At 45.8% G+C, this 23,596-nt stretch overlaps 1 protein-coding gene across 2 annotated transcripts in view; it reads left to right on the top strand.

The window, feature by feature from the left end:
* Positions 1-23,596, top strand: part of CFAP221 (cilia and flagella associated protein 221) — an 827,291-nt gene that overhangs the window by 540,259 nt on the left and 263,436 nt on the right. For both annotated transcript variants that reach the window (XM_069224324.1, XM_069224325.1), the window contains exon 21: positions 14,676-14,776. In XM_069224324.1, coding sequence (XP_069080425.1) covers positions 14,676-14,776 — 101 coding nt within the window. The remainder of the gene's footprint in view (positions 1-14,675; positions 14,777-23,596) is intronic.

Genomic DNA, 23,596 nt, shown 5'->3' with positions numbered 1-23,596 from the left:
GTATTAAAATGTTCAATTGTACATTTAGCCACTTTATTTATGTACACTTTTTAATCTGTTGTTGTCAGTTAATTTTCTAAGCAGTCACGGACCCCCTGAGGAGGCTTCGTGGACCCCCATGGGTCCCGGACCACAGATTGGAAACCACTGTTCTAGTGTTTTGACTGTTAAACTTTCCTAGTGACAGAACATTGATGTATTTTCCCTTCAAAATCTGCGGGTTGAATGTCATAGCTAAGTCTGGACACTGCACAGCAAGGAGTCACCCCTGACCTAGTGGTTAAGGTCTCAGACATGTACACTAAAGGTTAAGGGTTCTGGTCTAGGTGAGTCTGTGGTCATTTTTTGCTTTAGTTTCTTTTCAACCTTAAATATTTAAGTTACATACTGAAAGATGGTCTCACTCTTTTTAATTGACAAAAACATTTTTCTTTTCAATTTGTCCAGAAATATCTAATTCTAAGAGTATCATTCATCAAAGCCTAAATCACTCTCAATCTTTCACTTTCTCTCTCTCTCTCTCTCTCTCTCTCTCTCTCTCTTAAGGTTTGGTGGTAACGTATAGTAATGTAAACTATTTTACATCCAAAAAACATTAGAATTTCACTGAAAAAAACAAAGGTTACAGGGATGTTATAGTTAGGAAATAGAATTAAAAAACATAGAAATTGACTTAAATAAACAAAGGTCACAGGGACGTTATAGTTAGACTCACATTTTAAAAATATAAAACCATAGAAATTCACCTGTTATAGTTAGAGGTATCATAAGTAACTATAACTCGTGCCCTAAGGTAATTATAAGTTGCGCCTTTGCCATGCACTGCTAGTTATCCCACAAATTATGGCACTTATTACATCTTTGATAACATCATTGATCTCATCAATGTAATATTTGCAGTAAAGTTTTTGATGAAAAAACTGCTTGACGGGGGTGCAAGTTTAAAATGTGAGCCCAACAAAGGTTACAGGGACGTCATAGTTGGGCTCACATTTTAAAATTGCACCACGTCAAGCACATTTTTTTGTCAAAAACTTTACCTATATATATTTATTTCCCTTATCTGTGGGTAACCAATGAAGGAAGGGGACACTAGGCCGGTTCTAATGCTACTTGATCTTATCAGCTAGAGGACCAACCCCACTGTCATATTTTGAACAGACTGCATTCATTTAATTTGTTTCATTGATAGCCTTCCTTCTATAGTATTCATCTAATTAACCTTAGCATAAATAACAGACCCCACAATTGTTTTATAGTTTTTTTAATTCAAGATAGAGGAGTGCTTGCTCAAGATGGTGCAAAATCAGGAAGGCTGAGCAAATCACTAATGCTGTGTGGGCTACCAAACTGAGACAGGAGTACAATAGTACCCATTTCCTCCTGAAATTGTCTCACCTATCACAGCCACCATCAACGGCTAAGATGTACTGCTGTTTTGCTAAAAGGTTTGGGTCATATCCTTAAGCTCAATGTTTATGAATTGATCTAGGAGGAGAAACTCCATTTCCCACCATTTAATTGTAATCCACTGTCAGTCATCATTAGGTTTTATTGTCCAAATCAGTTTTCAGATTTGTGAAATTATTAGGGCCAATGGCATGCAGTCAGACGTCTATGTAAAGGTCCTCTGTCCTTAAAATAATTGGAAATGGCACTGTAATGAAGCTATTAAGCAACACAGAGGCTCGTAGGGATCCATGTCATGTCCAAGACTCCACCTACTATTCAGAGGATACAAAAGGGACAGTTTTCATCCTTTGTGTGTAACTATGCAAAACAAATCTGAACCATTGGTTGCCTTGTCTGACACAGTAGCCTGGGACCTGAACCTACCCAGCAACAAGGTTAAGTCTACTGTTTTAAAATGCATCCATATTGTCCAAAAGATGAAGAAGAACCATATTCACTTCTTCTGCTGCTGTCATTACATCATGCAGATATCCATAACCATGGGGGAAGGTCCTTGTAACCCCACTATACCTGGGCTATCTAACAATACTGATATAAAAATGGTGTAGAGTAGGGAAAGATACTGATGTATTATACATCACAGTGAAGACATTAATCGATCACTGGAAAAGCATTTTTTTATTCTAGCACTCACACTTTTTGTGCAGAAATGTATACTTGTCTCCCTTGTCTCGCTCCTCCTCCTAAGAACGCTCATATAATATGTAGTGTTGACACAATGCACAGCACTACAACATATATATACACATTATATCACAAAAAGAAATATACATCACAATTTCCGTACAAAAGGTACTTAGTCCATTTGCACTCAAAAACATCCAAGACTATTTGGAAAAATGGGCTGACAAACACTTTTTTAAGCACAGTCCTCTATGCAAGGTAGTGCTGATCAATACCATCACTATTAGAAAATTGTTCGTACTGAGTAAGTGCAGTATAATACTTTATCTTAGTCTTTCAGCTCATCAATTCATAGCACTCCTCTGGTTGTTGGTCGACACGTTTCGGCCCTCCATCTATGGGCCTCCTCAGGACATAGGAAGCTGTACCTACATATAGGAGTGCAAATGTGCATATTCATTCTTATAGCTGTGACTATGTTATCAGCAATACCACCAGATTCATATAGCGCCCTGTTCACCGACAAGTACATTGTTCACCTTGTGGCCAATACCACTTTGTTCTGCTAAAGCTCCGGTGATGCTTATTGAAACTTTGACATAAAAACATATACATTTTATACAATAAAATGATTTAGAAAGATACAGTGAGATAAAAAAAACATATGCATGCATGCATGCTAAACAATGTGGGGAGGTAAACACTGCGTTCTCAAAAAGTACCAAATCAGAGAAAATTTTACCAAAAGGATCAAGAACCAAAGTGAAGCATGAAACCTATAAGGAGCCTTAATCCTTCTTTGTGGCTAGTGCAAACTAGATTCATATGATGTGATATGTGCGCACACACGCTAAACTTTATAGCGGTCAAAAGAATGAACCTGACCCTATTAATATATGACTGTGAGACCCACCAAAATTCTTCAAAAACATCTATCTTTGTAAGCTCAGGAAGGCTCATTATCTCTCAGATCCCAGCGCGAGCTCCAAAGGCATTTGGTGGGGACCTAATTGTACACATCAAAATGGAAAAAGGTATTGTATGTGTAGTTTTTAATTATGCCTCTAGCTGTTATAAAATCATGAGTATTTAGAAAAAGAAAGAGATTTCTTACTTTGAATCCGAGCTTGTATAAGTCCACAGATCGCAAAACCTAAGGGACGCCTGTAACCTGCGGTGATGAAACTCCGGCATACACAAGTCCGGGGTGGTTCCAGGAAGCAACTGCTCATAGGAGACTTGCAAACCTCGAGTGTGTTCGGAGGCCATATTTAAATACTCAATGGTTCTAAAGGATGCTTACATAGCGGAGGAGAACTCCTCTTGTCTAACACCGAGCCACTGAAGTTGGCAGCCATATTTGACTATGCATTTGACCATAAAAATATGATAAAACTTTTTCTGAAAGAGATGTATAGAATAATGGTATTGGGGGAACGTGTGTAAACCTATTGCTCGCGTGTGCTTGACAATCATATAAAAATAAGGTTCACAAAAGGCGCTTATGGCGAGAGACACCACTTGTAAAGCTCCAACCAGCTTTAACTGGTGGCCGTATTTGACTCTGCATTTGACACTAAAGATGTAAGAAAACTTCAATTGAAAAAAATATAAAAAATGATGGTATTGGGGGAACGAGTGTTACCCTCACCGATATTTACACTGTCTCAACATTCACACAGCTATTGGAAATACCCAAAGTATTCTGGAAAGGATATTAAAAAGTGTTTTGGGACACACCCATTGGGGTACTAAGCATATATATAAACACCAAGAACATTTACATATCTCAAGTGATATTGAGGAGTATATCAAACCAAACCCATTTGGGCAATCAGAATATATATGCACAACAAACACATTTGCAAATCTGAAAAGGAATCAAAGAGTATATCAGAACAAACCCTATAAGGTACTGAAAATGTATGTACATACCCAAGCCATTTACATATCTGTAGAATTCTGATTTTTAACATCGTATAAGGGACTACATTTCATTTACATCATTCAGCCCATATCTGGCTGTGCCATATTTCTCAATGCATCTGGCTTCCATTTTATCTAAAAGAGATGTTATCTTTGTTCCTTGGTACTTTGTATCTTCCACGAATAATACTGTCCACCAAATGTCATCCTCTTTTATAGTCTCTATCCGTAGAATGTTCTACAAGGGTAGCGTCATGTAAAGAGCATCTAATTCCCGATCTATGCTGTAAAATGCGTGATTTGACTGGTTGTACAGTTTGACCGACGTATGCTAACAAACAGGGGCATCTTTTGCAATATGACATTTTTTGTATTGCAATTAAAAAAACGAAGTTCTTTATGTATTTTGCCATTGATCTCGATACTTTTTGTGATCTCTGTAAACCTACAGGCCTCACACGTATTACACCTGTAATGTTTAATTACAGGGGAAAGATTCAGCTTTTCTCTAAGGTCTTTTTTCTTTGTGTCTGGGGTAGAAGCATGAACCAACGAGTCTCGTAAGTTGCGACCTCTTTTGAAAGAGCAAAGGGGTTTCGGTATACCCAATAGGGCTAGTATTTTCCAAATCCTTTCTCAAAGATTTTTTCAGTGATTAAGTGATGTATAACAAATGTGTATCTTTCCCTACTCTATACCACTTTTATATCAGTATTGTAATTACATCAAGCAGCAATGTCACTAACACAGTTTTAGTACCATGATTAGAATAAAATGTGAGCTAATAGGAGTAGAATCACTGCCCCTGCTAATCCAGAAAGCCTGAAGCTGGAATGCACTGAGTAAGTGCGGTATAATACTCTATCTAAGTCTTTCAGTTAATAAATTCATAGCACTCCTTGGATTGTTGGTCAATGCATTTCGGCCCTCCATCTAGGGGCTTCATCAGGACATAGGAAGCGGTACCTATATATAGGATTGCAAATGTGTATATTCATTCTTATAGCCGTGACTATGTTATTAGCAATACCACCAGGATCATATAGCGCCCTGTTCACCGACAAGTACATTCTTCACCTTGTGGCCAATACCACTTTGTTCTTAAGGCAAAAGCTCCTGTGATGCTTATTGAAAAATTGACATACAAACATATATATTATACAATAAAATGATTTAGAAAGATACGGTGAGGTAAACACTCATATGCATGCACGCTAAAAAATGTGGTGAGGTAAACACTGCGTTCCCAAAAAGTACCAAATCAGAGAAAAATGTATCAAATGGATCAACACCCAAAGTGAAGCATGATCCCTATAAGAAGCCTTAATCCTTCTTAGTGACTAGTGCAAACTAGATTCATATGATGTGATATGTGCACATACACACTAACCTTTATAGCGGTCAAAAGAATTAACCTGACCCTATTAATATATGGGAGTGAGACCTGTAAGCCCTCAGTTTGTAAGCCCAGGAAGGCGTCATTATGGCTCCCAGTGCGAGCGCCTAAGGCATTTTGTGGGGACCTGATTGTACACATTAAAATGGCAAAAAGGTATTGTATGTGTAGTTTTTAATTATGCCTTTAGTTGTTATAAAATCATGAGTATATCGAAAAAGAAAGAGATTTCTTACTTTGAATCCGTTAAGAACATGCTGTGCCTAGGGAAAAACAGCATGGGGATAGTTTTGAAAGATGTCTGAATCAAGGGACATTTTTTGATTAGTGAAGTTGGAACAAATTGATTTAAACCATCAGGCATGTGCCCTAAATGAAGGGGCTGATCACCTTAGTAATTCTTGGTGTAGTAGCAACCTCTGTGTTCCTGGTACTAGTGCTTAGGACATTGTAATCGAAGCATGTTCCCTGAATGATCAGTGCTAGCAAGAAATGAATGGTTCATGGTGACAGTTTGGCAACAACCTGACATTTATTGCCATTATTGCCAGTGTATTGTTAGTGGAAAATCAGATATCTGTTTTATGTGAAATCTGTTATAGGCCTCTGTTTTCTCCAAGGATGCAGCCAGACATTGGGTAGGCATCTGCAGCACCTGCAACCTTTCTTTTGACTCACTACTACCTGTTTGTCTCTTATGCAAACATTGTTTTTTGTCATTTCAATCGTGACCTTATTATATTTACTAAATTGGTCCTTCAGCAATTTGTGATCATTCCTCAGTTTTGTTTTCCTCCATTTTGTCTCCAGTGTCAGACACCTACATTTGATTTCAGCAATGGATGCAGTAATCCAGGTTAGGGATTTTTTTTTCATAAACTGTGACTTACTAAAGTCAGTAAATATAATCGTTTGATCCATTATAATCAGTGTAGAGCCCAGTATTGATTGCTCCTAACTCTTCCTCCTTGTAGGGAAATGCCTCCTTGGCATGGTTACCCCCTGACTTTTTGCCTTTTGTTGATGCCAGTTATGATTGAAAGTGTGCTGGGACCCTGCTAACCAGGCCCCAGCACCAGTGTTCTTTCCCTAAACTGTACCTTTGTTCCCACAATTGGCACAACCCTGGCACACAGATCAGTCTCTTGTAAATGGTACCCCTGGTACCAAGGGCCCTGATGCCAGGGAAGGTCTCTAAGGGCTGCAGCATGTCTAATGCCACCCTGGGGACCCCTCACTCAGCACATGCACACTGCCTCACAGCTTGTGTGTGCTGGTGGGGAGAAAAGGACTAAGTCGACATGGCACTCCCCTTAGAGTGGCATGCCCAACTCACACTGCCTGTGGCATAGGTAAGTCACCCCTCTAGCAGGCGCTACAGCCCTAAGGCAGGGTGCACTATACCACAGGTGAGGGCATGAGCACTATGCCCCTACAGTGTCTAAGCAAAACCTTAAACATTGTAAGTGCAGGGTAGCCATAAAGAGTATATGGTCTGGGAGTTTGTCAAATACGAACTCCACAGTTCCATAGTGGCTACACTGAAATCTTGGAAGTTTGGTCTCCAGCTTCTCAGCACAATAACTGCACACTGATGCCATTGTGGAATTTATTGTAAAATGCACCCAGAGGACATCTTAGAGATGCCCCCTGAATACCAGTCCGACTCCTAGTGCTAGGCAGACCAGTTTCTGCCAGCCTGCCACAAACAGACCAGTTTCTGGCCACATGGGGAGAGTGCCTATGTCACTCTGTGGCCAGGAACAAAGCCTTTACTGGGTGGAGGTGCATCACACCTCCCCCTGCAGGAACTGTAACACCTGGCAGTGAGGCTCAAAGGCTCATGCCTTTGGTTACAGCACCCCAGGGCATCCCAGCTAGTGGAGATGCCTGCCCTTCCGGCCACTGCCCCCACTTTTGGTGGCAAGGCTGGAGGAGATAATGAGAAAAACAAGGAGGAGTCACCCACCAGTCAGGACAGCCCCTACGGTGTCCTGAGCTGAGGTGACCCCTGCCTTGAATAATCCTCCATCTTGAGTTTGGAAGATTCCCCCAATAGGATTAGGGATGTGCCCCCCTCCCCTCAGGGAGGAGGCACAAAAAGGGTGTAGCCACCCTCCCGGACAGTAGCCATTGGCTACTGCCCTCCTGACCTAGACACACCCCTAAATCTAGTATTTACCTAGAACCCAGGAATCTGATTCCTGCAACCTACACCAAGGAGGACTGCTGACCTGAAAGCCCTGCAGAGATGACGGAGACGACAACTGACTTGGCCACAGCCGTACCGACCTGTCTCCAGACTCAAAGATCCTGCATAGTGACGCATCCGACAGTGACCAGTGACCTCAGAAGCCTCAGAGGACTGCCCTGAACCCGAAGGACCTAGAAACTCCCGAGAACAGCGGCACTGTTCAAAAACAGCAACAACTTTGCAACTTTTTAGCAACTTCCAAAGAACTCACTCTTCCCGCCGGAAGTGTGAGACTTCACACTCTGCACCTGACGCCCCCGGCTCGAGCTCCAGAGAACCAACACTGCAGGGAGGACTCCCAGGCGACTGCAACCTTGTGAGTAACCAGAGATGACCCCCCTGCACCACCACACCGATGCCTGCAGAGAAGATCCAGAGGCTCCCCCTGACCGCAACTGTCTGGAACAAAGAACCTGATGCCTGGACCAAGCACTGCACCCGCAGCCCCCAGTCCTGTAAGGAACCGAACTCCAGTGCAGGAGTGACCATCAGGCAACCCTCTGCCTAGCCCAGTCAGTGACTGGCCCGAGAAGCCCCCCTGTGCCCTGCCTGCACTGCCAGAGTGACCCCGTGTCCCTCCATTGATTTTTAAAGAAAACCTGACGCCTGCTAATCCCACTGCACCCGGCCGCTCCTGTGCTGCTGAGGGTGTGTTTTGTCTGCCTCTTTGTGTTCCCCCAGTGCTCTACAAAACCTCTCTAGTCTGCCCTCTGAAGACGCAGGTACTTACCTGTTGGCAGACTGGAACCGGAGCACCCCTGTTCTCCATAGGTGCCTATGTGTTTTGGGCCCTCCTTTGACCTCTGCACCTGACCGGCCCTGTGTTGCTGGTGCAGTGACTTTGGGGTTGCCTTGAACCCCCAACGTTGGGCTGCCTATGCCCTGGAAACTGAACTCGTAAGTGCTTTACTTACCTCAGAAACTTAACCTTACCTACCTGCCCCAGGGACTGTTGATTTTTGCAGTCTCCACGTTTAAAATAGCTTATTACCATTTTAACCTATACTGTGTAAGTTACTGCTCTAATTCAAAGTTCCTTACTTACCTGTGTGGGGTACTTTGCATTTTATGTATTTACTTCAAATCCTGAATGTTGTGGTTCTAAAATAAATTAAGAAAATATATTTTTCTAAATATAAAATATTGGCTTGGAGTCAAGTCTTTGAGTGTGTGTTCCTCATTTATTGCCTGTGTGTGTACAACAAATGCTTAACACTACCCTCTGATAAGCCTTCTGCTCGACCACACTACCAAAAATTAGAGCATTAGTATTAACTAATTTTGCCACTATCAACCTCTAAGGGGAGCCCTTGGACTCTGTGCACACTATCTCTCACTTTGAGATAGTATATACAGAGCCAACTTCCTACACTCCTTACTAACAAAGTACTTTTTTGTGCTGATATGTGTCCATTCTGAGAATGGAATGATTAATTCCAAGTTCAACCTGGGATAATAGTACATCAAAGATAATTAGTAAGCCATCGGATCAACTAAACACAATCAGTTCTAGTCAGGTGCCTATAATGCCTATCCGGGTAACTGAATGCAGATTGCATTGATGATATCCTCCAATATTTTAGCAATTGAGGAGATTGAGTGTTGTTTAACTGAGCAAGGCATCATAGCTGGTTTGAGGATGACCTGAACATCTGTCTTTGAATAGTTCATGAAATGTGTAGATGGATGTATTGTCTTATGACACCCCCAGAGTTTTAGTGGGTATAAGGTCTCTGGATTAAGAAATGTATCTTCTTGAATTATCTGAGAATTAGAGAAAGAAAACAGAAATTGTTGTTTGTTTGTTGTGTTATGGCTAGTTTAGTAGGAGTTTTTCCAAGTATTCTTTGGTGTTTAGTTAAATATAATCACAGATTTTCTTCATGCAGGAGGTGAGCGATTTGTGGATTTCATTTACTGCATTATATAGGAGGTGGGTAAAAGACCTCATCATTGTTTTAAATAGCTCACAGGGAGGAGGAGTTAGACTTTTGGGGGCATATTAGCGTACATGAAGTGTTCCCTCTTTGTATAAATGATGTCGTTCACGATTACAATGGTGATGATCTACAATTCTTTGAAATGTAACCATATTAGTAAATTTCCAGGGACCAATTTTGCGCTTGTGCGTTTTTGTATAAATAAAAGATGTCACCCACACGCTTAGTATAAAAGAATGAGCACCCTCTCCCCGTAACATTCCACTCATTTCCTCTACACATGTGATGAAAGTGTAAATTTTGTCAATTAGTGAGTACATTTGAAGGTGCACATTTTGTGGGAACATAAAAAAGTCAGAGGGCCAAGCAGAGAATCAATAAAATAGGAATTCAATAATTCCCTCAAATGAAGATGTGTTCTCTGTTATTTAAATGAAGACTCGTCCAGATAATGACTGGTTGATATGAAGACGTTTGCTTCCGTTTTAGTTTATTACGTCAGGAATGCACGTCTTTGTTTACTTTGAGCATAAATAAGTAGGCAGGTACAACAGTATATTGATTGTTGTGCAGTGTATGTAAATGTATTCGTCGCCCACACTCTGGCCTACGACAATTCCTGGCTGCAAGAAGAGAACTGTAAGCATGTCATGACTTGTGGGGACTCTGGTGCACTTCTAAAGACAGTACTTCTAGTTGGAGGTAGAAGACTTGCTTGCGGGTGGTTAAACTGGTTTCTAGAGATGGAGACATATGTGAGTTATGGAGATTAACTCCATTGAGATTAGCAAAAAGAGAGTTAATGCTAAAAAATGCAGTGACATGCAGACTGAGAGATGGACAATAGGTGCAAGTCTCAAAAATCTCATTATGGTGAAGAAAGGTGTTTCGAAGTTCAAGGTATCTGGGCGGGTTTGTGAAGTACAGAGACATTCTGTGAGGTTAACAGATGGTTGGTGGAATACTTCTCGAATGGCTTTGGAACGCAGCATGGAAGTTAAATTGGCAACTGCAAAAATGTACAGTTTAATAGGAAGTTGAAGCGTAAACATATTTACCGTCGTGATAGGTGCATGACAGTTTCATATGTAAACCAAAGCAATTTCAAGACCTGTTCTTTCTTGTTTATGCTGTATTTTTTTTGTCTTTCGCTGTCCTTTATTTTTTGTTTATGGTATTTTTATTGTTGACAGAGGAGATGGGGATTGTAGTGTATTTTTTTAATTTAGGGGGAGACATGGTGATGGTCTCAGAGTGGAATGTCTTTACATCAGATATCTTCAGTGAACGATGTGCTGTGATGTCGTTTGTGTCTGCTCTGCATTCTACTTTTGGCAGCTATCTCATAGTGCCTGCTGTTTAGCTGCATCCATAATCTTCTTTATGTCTCAAGTGGATTTGTTCACTACAATTCTTTATGTGGGAGGAGCACATCGAAAAGACTGACCAGCCTATCACTGAAAGTGCTAATTTAAGATAGTCTTTGCCATGGTTTTGGGCTGACGGGTGTGTTAAATATGTGCAGGATCAGTTGCAGTTGCATTTTACCATTACACAGTGGTAAATCGTTTCTTGTCACTAAAAATTAAAAGGAATGTGCAGCCTTTGGCTGCAAATGTTACAGTATTGGTTGACATATTTAAAATAACTTCAGAGAAAACACAGAAAACAACACAATATAACGCAAAACAATGCAACTGAAGCATGACAGAATACAGTGCAACACAGTGGTCAAAACAGAATGCAATACAACTTCTAAAAGCACAGCACAACTATAACGAAAAGCATTAGTACTGCATAAAGCACAACACATCACAGGAAAAACAAAATGCAACACAGAAAATATGCAAAAACATTCTTGACTCACGTTTCCAACTTCACAAATCTCCTTTGATAATACAGTTGCTCACACTAGGCACTACCTTACTTATCACCAAAGGCATGCAATATCGCTAGTCAAAATTGTTTTATGATCGGGGTTTCAGTGTTGATTTATTCTTGTTGGCAGCAGCCTGCATCTCTGGCGACTATCTCTGTCTATCAAAGAACAGGTGTGTTTGTAAAGTAGGGCGCAGATCAGTGAGGACATGTGGAAAAATCTGGATTTTCCAGATTCAAATGTATGTAGCCTGTGGTGAAATGTGTTTCCTTTCTGGGCCTAACCCCATGCCCTCCTGTGCATTGTTGATGAGTTCAGCAGCTCCCAGGCTGACCGTAGGTTCGAGGGTGGTGCCACCTTGGTTGCTAAGAGTGACATTGCCCAGCAATAGAAATCCCCCAGAGCCCGACCCTGGCAGAATGGACAACAGGAGTGGACTGGTGCGCTCAACTAAAATATCCTATTTATGTTGCACAAGGCTGTCCACAGAAGCACCATACGATATGGGGGAGGTGCAGGAGGGGCATACTATGGTTTGGGGATGGGCTTTGCCAAATGGTTGATTATGGTGTACTGGTGAGATGCGGCTATGATTGTACTTTACTTGGTTGATTCCAAAAGCTGATAACATTTTTTTATTTAAAAAATGTGTTTCCCGTACTTGCTAGTGGTTGATAAAATTTCCAAAATGTTAGACTTGGCATCCTTGGCATGGTCTCCCCTAACTTTTTGCCTCTGTTTCCCTGGTTGTTGATTTGTGCTGGACTCTGTTTTTGCTGTTTTTGTTACTCTATGCACTTTACCACTGTTAACCAGTGCTAAAGTGCAAGTGCTCCTATATAAAATGTGTATGTAATTGGAGCTCCATGATTGCCATATTTGATTTACTGATAAGTCCCTAGTACAGTGCACTAGAGGTGCCCAGGGCCTGTAGATCAAATGCTACTAGTGGGCCTGCAGCACTGGTTGTGCCACCCACATCAGTAGCTCTGTAATCATGTCTCAGACCTGCCACTGCAGTGTCTCTGTGTGCAATTTTAAACTGCCAATTTGACTTGGCAAGTGTACCCACTTGCCAGGCCTAAAACTTCCCTTTTCTTACATGTGAGACACCCCTAAGGAAGGTCCTACGTAGCCCCATGGGCAAGGTGCAGGTTATTTCTAAGGTAGGACATGTACTAATGTGTTTTATATGTCCTAACAGTGAAATACTGCCAAATTCGGTTTTCACTGTTGCAAGGCCTATCCCTGTCATAGGTTAACATGGGGGCCGGCTTTAAATATGATTAAAATGTAGATTCCCTTTGGGAGCGGATAGACATGTGGAGTTTGGGGTCTCTGAGCTCACAATTTTAAAATACATTTTTTAGTAAAGTTGATTTTGAGATTGGGTGTTTGAAAATGCCACTTTTAGAAAGTGAGCATTTTCTTGCTTAAACCATTCTGTGACTCTGCCTGTTTGCGGATTCCCTGTCTGGGTCAGTTTGACATTTGGGCTGTTTGCACCTCTCTCTAGACAGTGACACAAAGGGAGCTGGGGTGTAGCCTGCATATCCTGATGAGCCAACTGTGTTAGGAGGGAGGGGAGGAGTGATCAGTCACACCTGAAAGGGCTGTGCCTGCCCTCACACAATGCATTCTCCAACCCCCTGGTGTCTGTCTGGGGCCTGGCCTGGGCAAGGCAGGATCTCACAAACAAGAGAGCCTTTCCTTTGAAGTAAGCCTACTTCAAAGGCCAAAATGGGTTTAAAAAGGGCACCCAAAACCATAGACCCTAGATCACTTCTGGAAATCAAGAGGAACCTCTGCCTGGAAAAGAGCTAACGATTTGAGGAGAAGTGCTGCCCTGCCTGTGACTGTGTTTTGACGAGCTATCCTGAGTTGGTAATTCTGCCTGTGTAAGGGGACAAAAACTGGACTTTCTTGTGCATTCCTACTTGTGAAGAAATCTCCAAGGGCTTGTCCTGAGCTTGCCTCCTGTTGTTGAAGTCTCAGGGCCATCAAAGACGTCCCCTGCCAGCACCTTGACTCTCTGCTGAGACTCCTGCCCTTCCAAGTGGTGCCCTATACAGTTTCTGGGGCCTTGGTAGGTGAAGCTGGCAGACCAAGGTTGGAAATCCAGGCACGGACCCCGTGGAGGGAAATTTTCGACGCAACTTCCTGAGCGCGGTTGAAAAATGATGCGCCGACGGCTTCGCGGCTGAAATCGACACTCCGTCTGCAGCGAGGCTGGAAGATCGACGCATGCGGCTTGAGAAAGGACACACGGCAACGCTGATGGAGGCTGCAACGACGCAACATCGCTGGGTGCGGAGACACAACACAAGCCTGCCCGGAACCGAGGTGTTCTGTCCAGATCAACGCATCCCTCTACTGCGGGGAAAAGAAACAGCACGCGCCGATCCGACCGGAGAAGGAGAAACGGCGCACTGTCTCGCTTGCGGGTGAGAAATTGACACACCGCTAACTTTTTTTGATGTACACTCGCCTTTGTGTGTTATTTTGACGCTATCCAGGTTCTTTTCAACGCTAACAGTGCTAGCATTGTTTTCTAAAGGATTTAAGACTCTTTTTGCATTTCAATTAATAACTTGACTTGTGTATGTTGGATTTTTGTCGTTTTGGTCTTGATTTATTTAGATAAATATTTTCTGTTTTTCTAAACCTGTGTTGTGTCATTTTGTAGTGTTTTCATTAAGTTACTGTGTGTGTTGGTACAAATACTTTACACCTAAAGCTCTGGAGCTAAGCCTGCCTGCTTGTGCCAAGCTATGAAGGGGGTGAGCAGGGGTTAACTGAGGGTGATTCTCCTTTACCCTGACTAGAGTGAGGGCCCTTGCTTGGACAGGGGGTAACCTGACTGCCAACCAAAGACCCCATTTCTAACACAAAAGTTAAGAACATGATTGTGTTTGTGAACTAGAAGTGCTGACTCTACTTGGGTACATAACATTTACTGTTCTTATAGTATACATGTCCATTGATTAGCGTTTATTCTAATTAGGAGACGTCAGCTGGTGCAAATGGGACAGAAAATGTTGTGCTTTGAAGCGACTGCAAATTAGCGTAAGCGCTATATAAAATCCTCTAATACGCAATGTGCACTGTGCACTGGTCAAATAATGGATATTGTCTGATTTTCCATCTCCGTAAACACTTACAATTACTATTTCACTTTTCTAGGAAGTGATTCGAGGAATAATGAACTGGAAAAAGTTCCCATCGGTGGCTCTAGCAACCTTGTCAACGGGCTCATTGCTCACAAGCACCCGTGTGCCTCACAGGTAAAAATATGTTCTACTAGGGCAGTAAATCAAAAGTTTAACTTTTTTACTATATGTTGTTTTGGAATCAGTGCTCCAATGGCTAAAGTCTCTTTAGCTTTATAAGTGTCAGCGTTTACAAATCAATAAATAAATAGGTTGTATCTACAACAAATGTGTAAAAATGAACATAGCTCACAGCGCTTCAAGAACTCCACAACAGTTAGTATTCAAAGATTGTTTTTGGTGAAATAATTGGTCGTCTTTATGCATACTGTACCTCCTCCGTAGCCGGCCTCTGTTTAAATAAAGTGATTGTGCGCCTCTTTACATTTGCCCATCGTTAAGCAATCTGTGTGCCAGAGGGTGGTGCCTTTAGTCAATGAGCAGGCGGTGATGACGCCATTCGGGACAGAGACTACGACACCCTTCTTTAGTATAAAAGTGCCATTTATTAGGACAGGCTTGCTCAAATCTCGTAACATGTAGAATACAAACAACTTTATAATAACTTTTATACCTTTACTTTAACATTGTAATTCCTTTCCGTCCGTTCGCGTTTCAGAACCCCCACTTATCCTTTGCATCTCACCCAATCCACTCCTATTTCCACGCATCTCCCTTTCCCCTTCTACCCCTTGCCTGACTCTGACCTCCCCACCGACTGTCATCCTTCCTCTGCTTCTTTCTCCCCCCGGAAGGGTGGACAAGCCCACATCTGACTCTCCACCCTCCCCTATCCACTGCCCGTACCGAGCAAATCCTGCCCTAATCCGGCAAAATAAATTGCACCCTTTACCACCCCCTTCCTAAATCCCCTCATCCCCTCCTCATAAACTGTCGGTCAACCTTTCTTTCCTGCAGGGTGGGTGGGTGGCCAAACTCTGCGCCGGATGATGGTGCCGAGAGAGGCCTGCCCCTTCCCACCCTCCCCTTTCAAACCTATCCTACGTCCCTCCCCCGCCCAGCAAGACCACCTATCCTCTCCTAGGCCGTCTACATCCAGCCCGAGAGCTCCCGTAGATAGACTGGACTGCGTCTAGTTATCAACGGGGCCCTATCGGGACAGAGAGTACGACACCCTTTTTTAGTGTAAACGTGCCATTTATTAGGACAGGCTTGCTCAAGTCTTGTAACATGTAGAATACAAACAACTTTATAATAACTTTTATACCTTTACTTTAACATTGTAATTCCTTTCCGTCCATTAGCGTTTCAAACCCCCCACTTATCCTTCGCATCTCACCCAATCCATTCCTATTTCCATGCATCTCCCTTTCCCCTTCTACCCCTTGCCTGACTCTGACCTCCCCACCGACTGTCATCCTTCCTCTGCTTCTTTCTCCCCCTCCCTGGAAGGGTGAACAAGCCCGCATCTGACTCACCACCCTCCCCCATCCACTGCCACCCAGCAAAACCCACTTGGCGTTTTGCTGCCCCACCAGCGAATCCCACTGCAACTCATGCCACACCCATTACGATTGCATCCAACAAATTTCACCCCACAAGTTTGTGAGTAGAAAGCATAATTCCATCACATAGTGTGCGTTCCCCATCTCAGAAAGGTGCACACCGTCGTTCCTGAAAGTACCTGCTCTTCTTCCTTCAAGCCCTCATGCCTCAGAACCTTAATGTTGTGTTCTCCGCCAAAAACTTGCATTGCCCTATTTAGCTTCCTCCTAGCCCTATCAATTGACCCGTGTTTCTGTGCCCCTCGCCATATCCTTCTCGGAACAAATTCTGTCCACACTAAACAGGTTCCGTGCATGTTGCGTTTCATCATGACCAAATCTCGCTGCATGTGTTGCAGTAGGGTGAGCCCTGAAAGACGTACCAAATCATTTTCCCCAAGGTGTGTGCCCATCATATCTGGGAATCAAAGACGTGACAAAAGGAAGCAGATTACCCCGCTTCATGCCTCTCTTCCCGAACCACAGCACTTCGTGCCCACTACTTGGTAGTCCCAATGACCGTCCGTAGATCTGTCTTTCCACATATTTGGCCGCCCAGTGTAGGAAAGAATGTTCCACTAGCCACGTGATTGACTTCATGATTTCCGGGCCCTTCACAGAACCTGAAACGAGAATAAGTATTAGCTTCTTGTCCATCAATCCCCACTACCCATTTTCCTCCCCTTCCCTCAACTCCAAATTGCAACAGGAAACTCTTCCCCGACGAACTATGTCCTGACATAACGTTCGCAACACCTTGATCTCCATCGCCCAATGCGCCTGATCTTATCCCAGTCCCAGCCCAGCCTGGCTGCTTCCGTCGCCGCCACTATTTTAAAAGAGTGTGTACCGAAATTCCCCTCCTGCCTGCCCGGTCGCCTCAAAGCCATCCTCAAGACACACAATAACTGAAAAACTGTAACTTTACTGCCATTCTGGTGCCAAAAAACCCACTCACCTTGTAGCTCGCAGCCCACAACAAACTTGTCCCATTCTCGCACCGGGCAGGCTTCGACCATTCCTCCTGATTCCAGACTTACCCCTGCCCAGCTGGTCCGTTTTTGACCTCCTCAGCCATATTCCCAATCTGTCCCCGTGCGCCGCACTTCTCTTTTCATCAATCCCCACTTCGTGCCCACCCCTAACAATTCAGACACTCGGAAGGCCCCAAAAAACATCCAAATCATACATAACCTAAATATCGACACTTCATGTGTGTTGAAACAACATACCGGTAAAAAGTGCAAAATGTCTATCAGCAATTCAAAAGTAATAGCTTCCCGAACCGTAACTAGCTCAAACTCTCCCCCACCCTTTTAGCATTTTTCCCAAAATATCATCCTTAGCTAGATCCCAACCAAAAAACAACCTCCCGTAAAAAGACACCCCTGCCAACTTGCCCCCAATCGTAGTGGGCGACAAACCTTTGTTAATCAAAAACAATACAAAACGCATAACTCGTGCCTCCAGCGCCCCCCGACCCTGGCTCCAAAATTGTCCCTTATACACTTCAAAGTCCTGAACCTCCAACCACGCCAGGCGGTAACTCCTATGGGTGGATTCTGCCAGTGACCTTTCCACCAGTCTCCTGACCATCACGCCCCCACTCCCAAATGTCCTTCGGGACCGCTGTCTTGTGTTCCTCCGCGCCGGGTGCCAACTGTCGGAAACGTTGCCACTGCAAATGAGACAAAGAATCTGCAATGGAGTTGTTTGCCCCAGGGATATGTGGTGCCTTAAATATTATGTTCAAAGTCAAACAACGCAACATAAAGATTCTCAATAACTTCAGAACCCTGACGTCCCTAGCTTTTTGGTTGTTGACCAAATCCACCACTGTCAAATTATCCATGTGAAAGATCACTGTTCTGTTTGTTAATTCCTTTCCCCAGACTGCCAGCACTACTAACAACAGAAAGAATTCCAGGAATGCAATGCTCCTACCCTGACCGAGCCGTTGAGTGGGCCATGCCAATGCACACCAGCGCCCATCCCAAACAATTCCAAAGCCAACAGCCCCTGCAGCATCCGAAAAGATCTGCACCTGCCACACTGTTGCTTCCTCTCTGAAACCCCATTGAACTGCGTCAGGAAGATGTCCCAAATTCTGATGTCCTCCCGTAGGCCAATTGTCAACCTTATCCTGTGATGCGGGAGCGATGCCCCTGACATTGCTAAACCCATGCGCCTGCAAAAGGTCCTTCTGCCCCGCATCACGCGGCATGCAAAATTCAAGTATCCCAGCAGTTGTTGTGCCACTCTGAGTTCAATTTTGCGCCTCAGCCTAAACTCCCTTAAGAAAGCCAGCATCTCCCCCACCTTTTCCGCAGGGAGCCGCGCCATGAAGGCTGTTGTGTCTAATTCGATCCCCAAGAATGTCATCACACAACTGGGTCCCTCCATTTTCTCTGGTGCCAGAGGTACTCCGAAATCCTGGGCCAGCTGCTCGAACATCCTAAGAGCCCTGCCACATGACCCTGACTGTGTTGCCCCTACAAAAAGAAAGTCATCCAGGTAGTCGTCCGGTGCCCACTCCGTTGCACAAAAACCCACTGCAAAAAAGTGCTGAAAGCTTCAAAAAGGGCAGACGAGATCGCGCACCCCATCAGGAGGACTCTATCTACATATATCACCCCCCCCCCATTTGCATTCCTAACAAAGCGAAATCCTCCGGATGGATCAGGAGTAAACGAAAAGCTGCTTTGATGTCGCACTTGGCCAATTCTGCTTGTTTTCCGCACCCCCTGATGATCCATATGACTTCATCCACTGAAGCGTACACCACCTTGGTGTCTTCTGGTGCGATTAAATCATTCACTGATTCCCCTTCGGCCAAGACAAATGGTGTATAAGCCTAAACTCTCCTTTTTTCTTTTTTGGCACCACTCCCAAAGGTGAAATTATTAAGTTTTCCAATGGCCACCCGTAAAAGGGGCCCGCAATCCTCCCTTCCCCTACCTCTTTCTGCACTTTTTCCCACACTACCTCTGGCATGACCTTGGCTGACTGCAGGTTCGCCGCCCATCTCCTTCGCCTCGTACCCTGATAACCTACTCGAAACCCTTCTCTAAACCCCCACTCCAATTTGAGCGCTGTGTCCGTGTCAGGGTACACGCGCAGCCAGTTCAATAGCGCCTCAAGTCTAATTGGAGTAGGTGCCCTTTGGTGTAGTAGCGCCTTGGCTCCCTCTACCCCTTGACGCTCTCCACTGTTCTGCAGGACTATTGAGCGCGAAACACTGCGTGACCGGATGTTTTCCTCCACATTTGGAACACTCATGCTTGAACCTGCAAGGGTGTTGTGAGCAAAATCCCTTATTGAAATTCCAGCAAGCCCCCGATGTGACTCCCTGCGTTTTCTGAGGTACTCCCGCCCCTCCCTGAGCGGGACGCTGCTGAAAAGGCTTGTACACTACAGGGAGACCACTTGCCGTATGTGTTGATGCTGCCGAGTGTGACGATGCCATCCATTGCATCCACAACTCGGAGTCCACATCTCCCCATGGCTTCTCTGGATTGATGCTAACTCTGGCTTGGAACTCCTCGTCATAATTTAACCAGGCAAACCCCCCAAAGTGGAGCTGAGCTTTCCTAATTATATCCATGTATTTAAACATGGCAATTGCCCTGCCCAGGAATCTCTCACAATATATGCTGGCATATATGAGAAAAGCCGAAGTCCAGTTATCCATCGTAATCGGAACCCTGGGCCTCCATGCCAGTTCCCATTCTTCCTCTTTGGAGCCCTCTTTAGCCTGTATATCCGTGTGCAAGAGTTTGAAAACATCGACATATTCGTGTCTCCAAATTCTCGCCTTCGGCATCGCGAGCCCCATGTAAGGCAACCTCTTCTTGTGTCCCGCTAACTCTTTGTCCTCCCCCTCCTTGCTAACCTCTCCCCGACTCTCCTTCCCCCCTTTCTTTAATGCCTCCCCTGTATCGTTCCCTTTACCTGCTCCGCTCGCCACGTTGTTACCTGTTTCCAAACAAGTGTGCACTGAATCTTCCCCAACCCCCACTGACTTATATTGGGTGGTGCTCCCTGCCCCCTTCTTTGCCTCCCACGGCGCCCACCATTCTCCTTTACCTTGGATCGCCCGAGCTGCCGCTCCAACGTCCGTTGCGGTCCTGCCTCTGTCGCCTCCTTTACGTGACTCTGTATGTCCTTGCCCCGCCGTAGGCACCTGTAATACAGAAATGGCAGAGGGGGTTGCGCCGCTCTTGCGCCCTTTTCCCTTCCCTTGTACTCCGCTCACCTCTTTTTCTTGAATCTCACCTTCCTCCCACTCATCCAATTCGTCTTCATAATCCAGCTCAAGCTCAACTTCTTCATCCATTCCCATATCTTCATTTATACCACACACCTCCTCCATGCTGCGTTCTGCCCCCGCATTAGGCCCCCTCTGGCGCAAACCAGACGAATCCTTCTTGCGTTCCCACGGGGTAGAGAAAGCCGTCGGGGACTCCTCTATCGCTTCTGACCAACGTCCCGGGGCCGCCGTGCGCTCCGTTGGCTTCGCCACCTTTCTGCCCTCCTCTGCTGCAGGCATCGCCTCTCTCCGCTGCGACTGGCCGTGTGCGCCAGGCGTCACCGGCTTGCTGCCAGACCCCCCGGCCGCACAGGCCTCCTGCTCTAATTCCTGTTCCTCCTGTGGTACCCATACCCAGCTGCCTTTCTCTGGCCAAGGGCCTTCATCTGGGCAACCTCCTGCCTCGCCAGCCTTTCTCTTACCCTTCTTGGACCTGCCTCACCTCTTGCCATACATAACTGTTCCCACCTGCGCGCTGTCTCTTCCACTAACTGTGTTTGTTCTAATATGCGCGCCTCAATGTCTACCGCCGCCCAATCTGCAAATGTCTGGCGGCCTGGCCCCCTCTTGTGTTGTGCTGGGCCCATGCTCCCCTCCCTGCCCTCTGTTCTTGGCTTGCTTGATGTGCCCGCTGTGCCAGCTGCACCTCCTGTGGCTGCCCCTGCCTTGTCTGTCTTCTGTGCCTGGGCTGCCCTGTTCACCTCACTGTCTGGCGTGTCCTGGGCGGCCCCTGCCATTGCAGCCCCCGGTCAAATCAAGGGGCTGTTGATACCCCCACTGTGTCCCCTGGTGCCTGTCCCGCTGTGTCCTGTGTGCCCTGTTCACTCCTGCATTGTCCTGAAGGGCCTGGTGCCTCCCCCTGGCTGCCTTTCTCACTCCTGGCAGTTCCCTCCTCCTCAGCCCCTTGCTGGGGCTCTCCCTCCACTCCCTGATCCTGGGGTGCAGGCATGGGGGCGGCAGCGCCGCGCCCGCGGCCTTTCCTTTCCTTCTTCCGCCTTTGCCTAGCGGGTGAAAGGCATGCGGCGGTCGCCTCTGCCATGCCACGCGCTGCCGCCTGCGGCGCCCGCGTCAAGCCCACCCAGTCTTCGTCCAGGACACTGGGCCTCAAAAGGTCTGCGCGTCCTGCCTTGCACAAAATTTTCAAAGCGCCCTTGACCGCTTCAATATCGGGCCGCCCTGCCATGCTCGTGCAAGCAGGGCGGCCGATGTGCCAAACAGCGCGCGCCCCGCCCTCGTGCCTGTTTCCGCCCCTGAGCGGTAAAAAGTCAAAAACACGCTGGGTTTATTATTCTAAAGTGCCCCGCTGGTTGGTGTACCAGCGGGTGGCCTACACTCGCCTGCCTTCCCTGACTCTAACTCCTCTAGATCCAACTCTGCCAAACTCTGCACAGCTTGCTGGATGCTGGCGCTGAGAGAGGCCTGCCTCTCCCCACCCTCCCCTTTTAAACCTATCCTACGTCCCTCCCCCGCCCAGCAAGCCCACCTATCCTCTCCCAGGCCGTTTACATCTGGCCAGAGAGCTCCCGTAGATAGACTGGACTGCGTCCAGCTATCAATGGGGCCCTATTGGCAAGAAGGACAAACTGAAATGTGTGTCCAAGTGACAATTACTGGACAATCGTAGGAGCTGGTTTACTAAGGACAGTGAAAGAACAGGATGCTGGGAAGAGCTGCAATCATATTTCAAAAATAACACTGTTTGATTGTGGTCAATGAGGATATCGCCAATTGTTACTAAAAATACTACTGGGAACAGATGCCAATGTCACTGAATGCCAAGCAGCAGACAAGTTTCCTTATTACAGATGCCTGCTGCTTTTGTCACTGTGGCTCACCGCAGCATGAGTGAAAGATTACAATCCAGCTTTGGGTAACGTAACGTGGAACAGCCTTGGTCTGGCTGTAATCCTTGTTACAAGACCGAGGTCGGAACAGAAACATTTTGTTCTTTGTTGGGGAAAGAGATGTGTGTAAAGCACCCTAAGGGTGTTGAGTTTGTCCATATGCAGGTATACACAAATAAATCTACCATACTCAGTAGACTGCGGAAGGCAGCCTAGAGGGCCATACTCAGCTAGTTATTGCGGAAGGAAGCCTAGAGGACCGTACTCAGCTGGTCATTGTGGAAGGCAGCCTAGAGAGCCATACTCAGCTAGTCATTGCGGAAGGTAGCCTAGGGGGCCGTACTCAGCTGGTCATTGTGGAAGGCAGCCTAGAGAGCCATACTCAGCTAGTCATTGCGGAAGGTAGCCTAGAGGCAGGTAATGCAGTTGAAACGAATTCCCTGGCGTCCGCTTCAAATCCGGAATTTCTCTGCTGAGCAGTGCCCTGCGCGTGCCATCGGGTGGGGTCGTTCAGACCCACGTGTGTCGTCTGGCTCCTCGTGACGTTGTTGGAGCAGTATGTGACGTCACTCTCTTCTATATTGGCACCACCCCGGCACGCATACGTCAGTTCTTTTCCTTCTGCACCGGTTAAGCGCAGATCCGGGAAGAGCCACCCTTTTCTTCGATGTTTGTTGAGGCTTTTTTCTTGATTGCTTGAGATGTCTTTGAGAAACACAGGATTCAAGCCATGTGGCGCATGTCATCGCACCAAGTCGGTCGCGGATCTGCACAGTATGTCTCTGGTGTCTCGAAAAGGACAATGATCCGACATCATGTTCCGACTGTCGGCCATGACTCCGAAGGCCTTGAGAGAGAGATCCCTCAAACTTGTGGTGGTCTGAAAACTGTCTTCGGTCGGCGTGACTCCCAGGAGGTCATGGTCCCATTGTAGGAGGAGGTCGCGGCACCGCATTCGCGGTCATCGGGGTACTCGGGTAAGAGGCACATAAAGAAGAAGTCTAAGCAGACTTCGAGTTTGCTTCGCATGTTGGCCGACGAGGCATCTAGGGAATGTCGGTGTTCAGAGCGCGGTTCTGTGGAGCTGTTGCCAGGGCCGACTCCGCGTCTTCCCCTTTTTCCGGGGACTGGAGTGACCCCCGCTCAAATTAAAGAATTTTGAGGCTATGCGCCTTGTTTCAGAGCGGGCTGCGCCTCTGGTGGATCTTCGGGCCCCGCAGGGTCCGCAGGGGCCCCA

Source organism: Pleurodeles waltl, chromosome 3_1 (genome assembly GCF_031143425.1).
Source record: "Pleurodeles waltl isolate 20211129_DDA chromosome 3_1, aPleWal1.hap1.20221129, whole genome shotgun sequence".
NCBI lineage: Eukaryota > Metazoa > Chordata > Amphibia > Caudata > Salamandridae > Pleurodeles > Pleurodeles waltl.
Note: the sequence above shows the minus strand (reverse complement) of the source record. Positions and strands in the feature narration are given on the sequence as shown.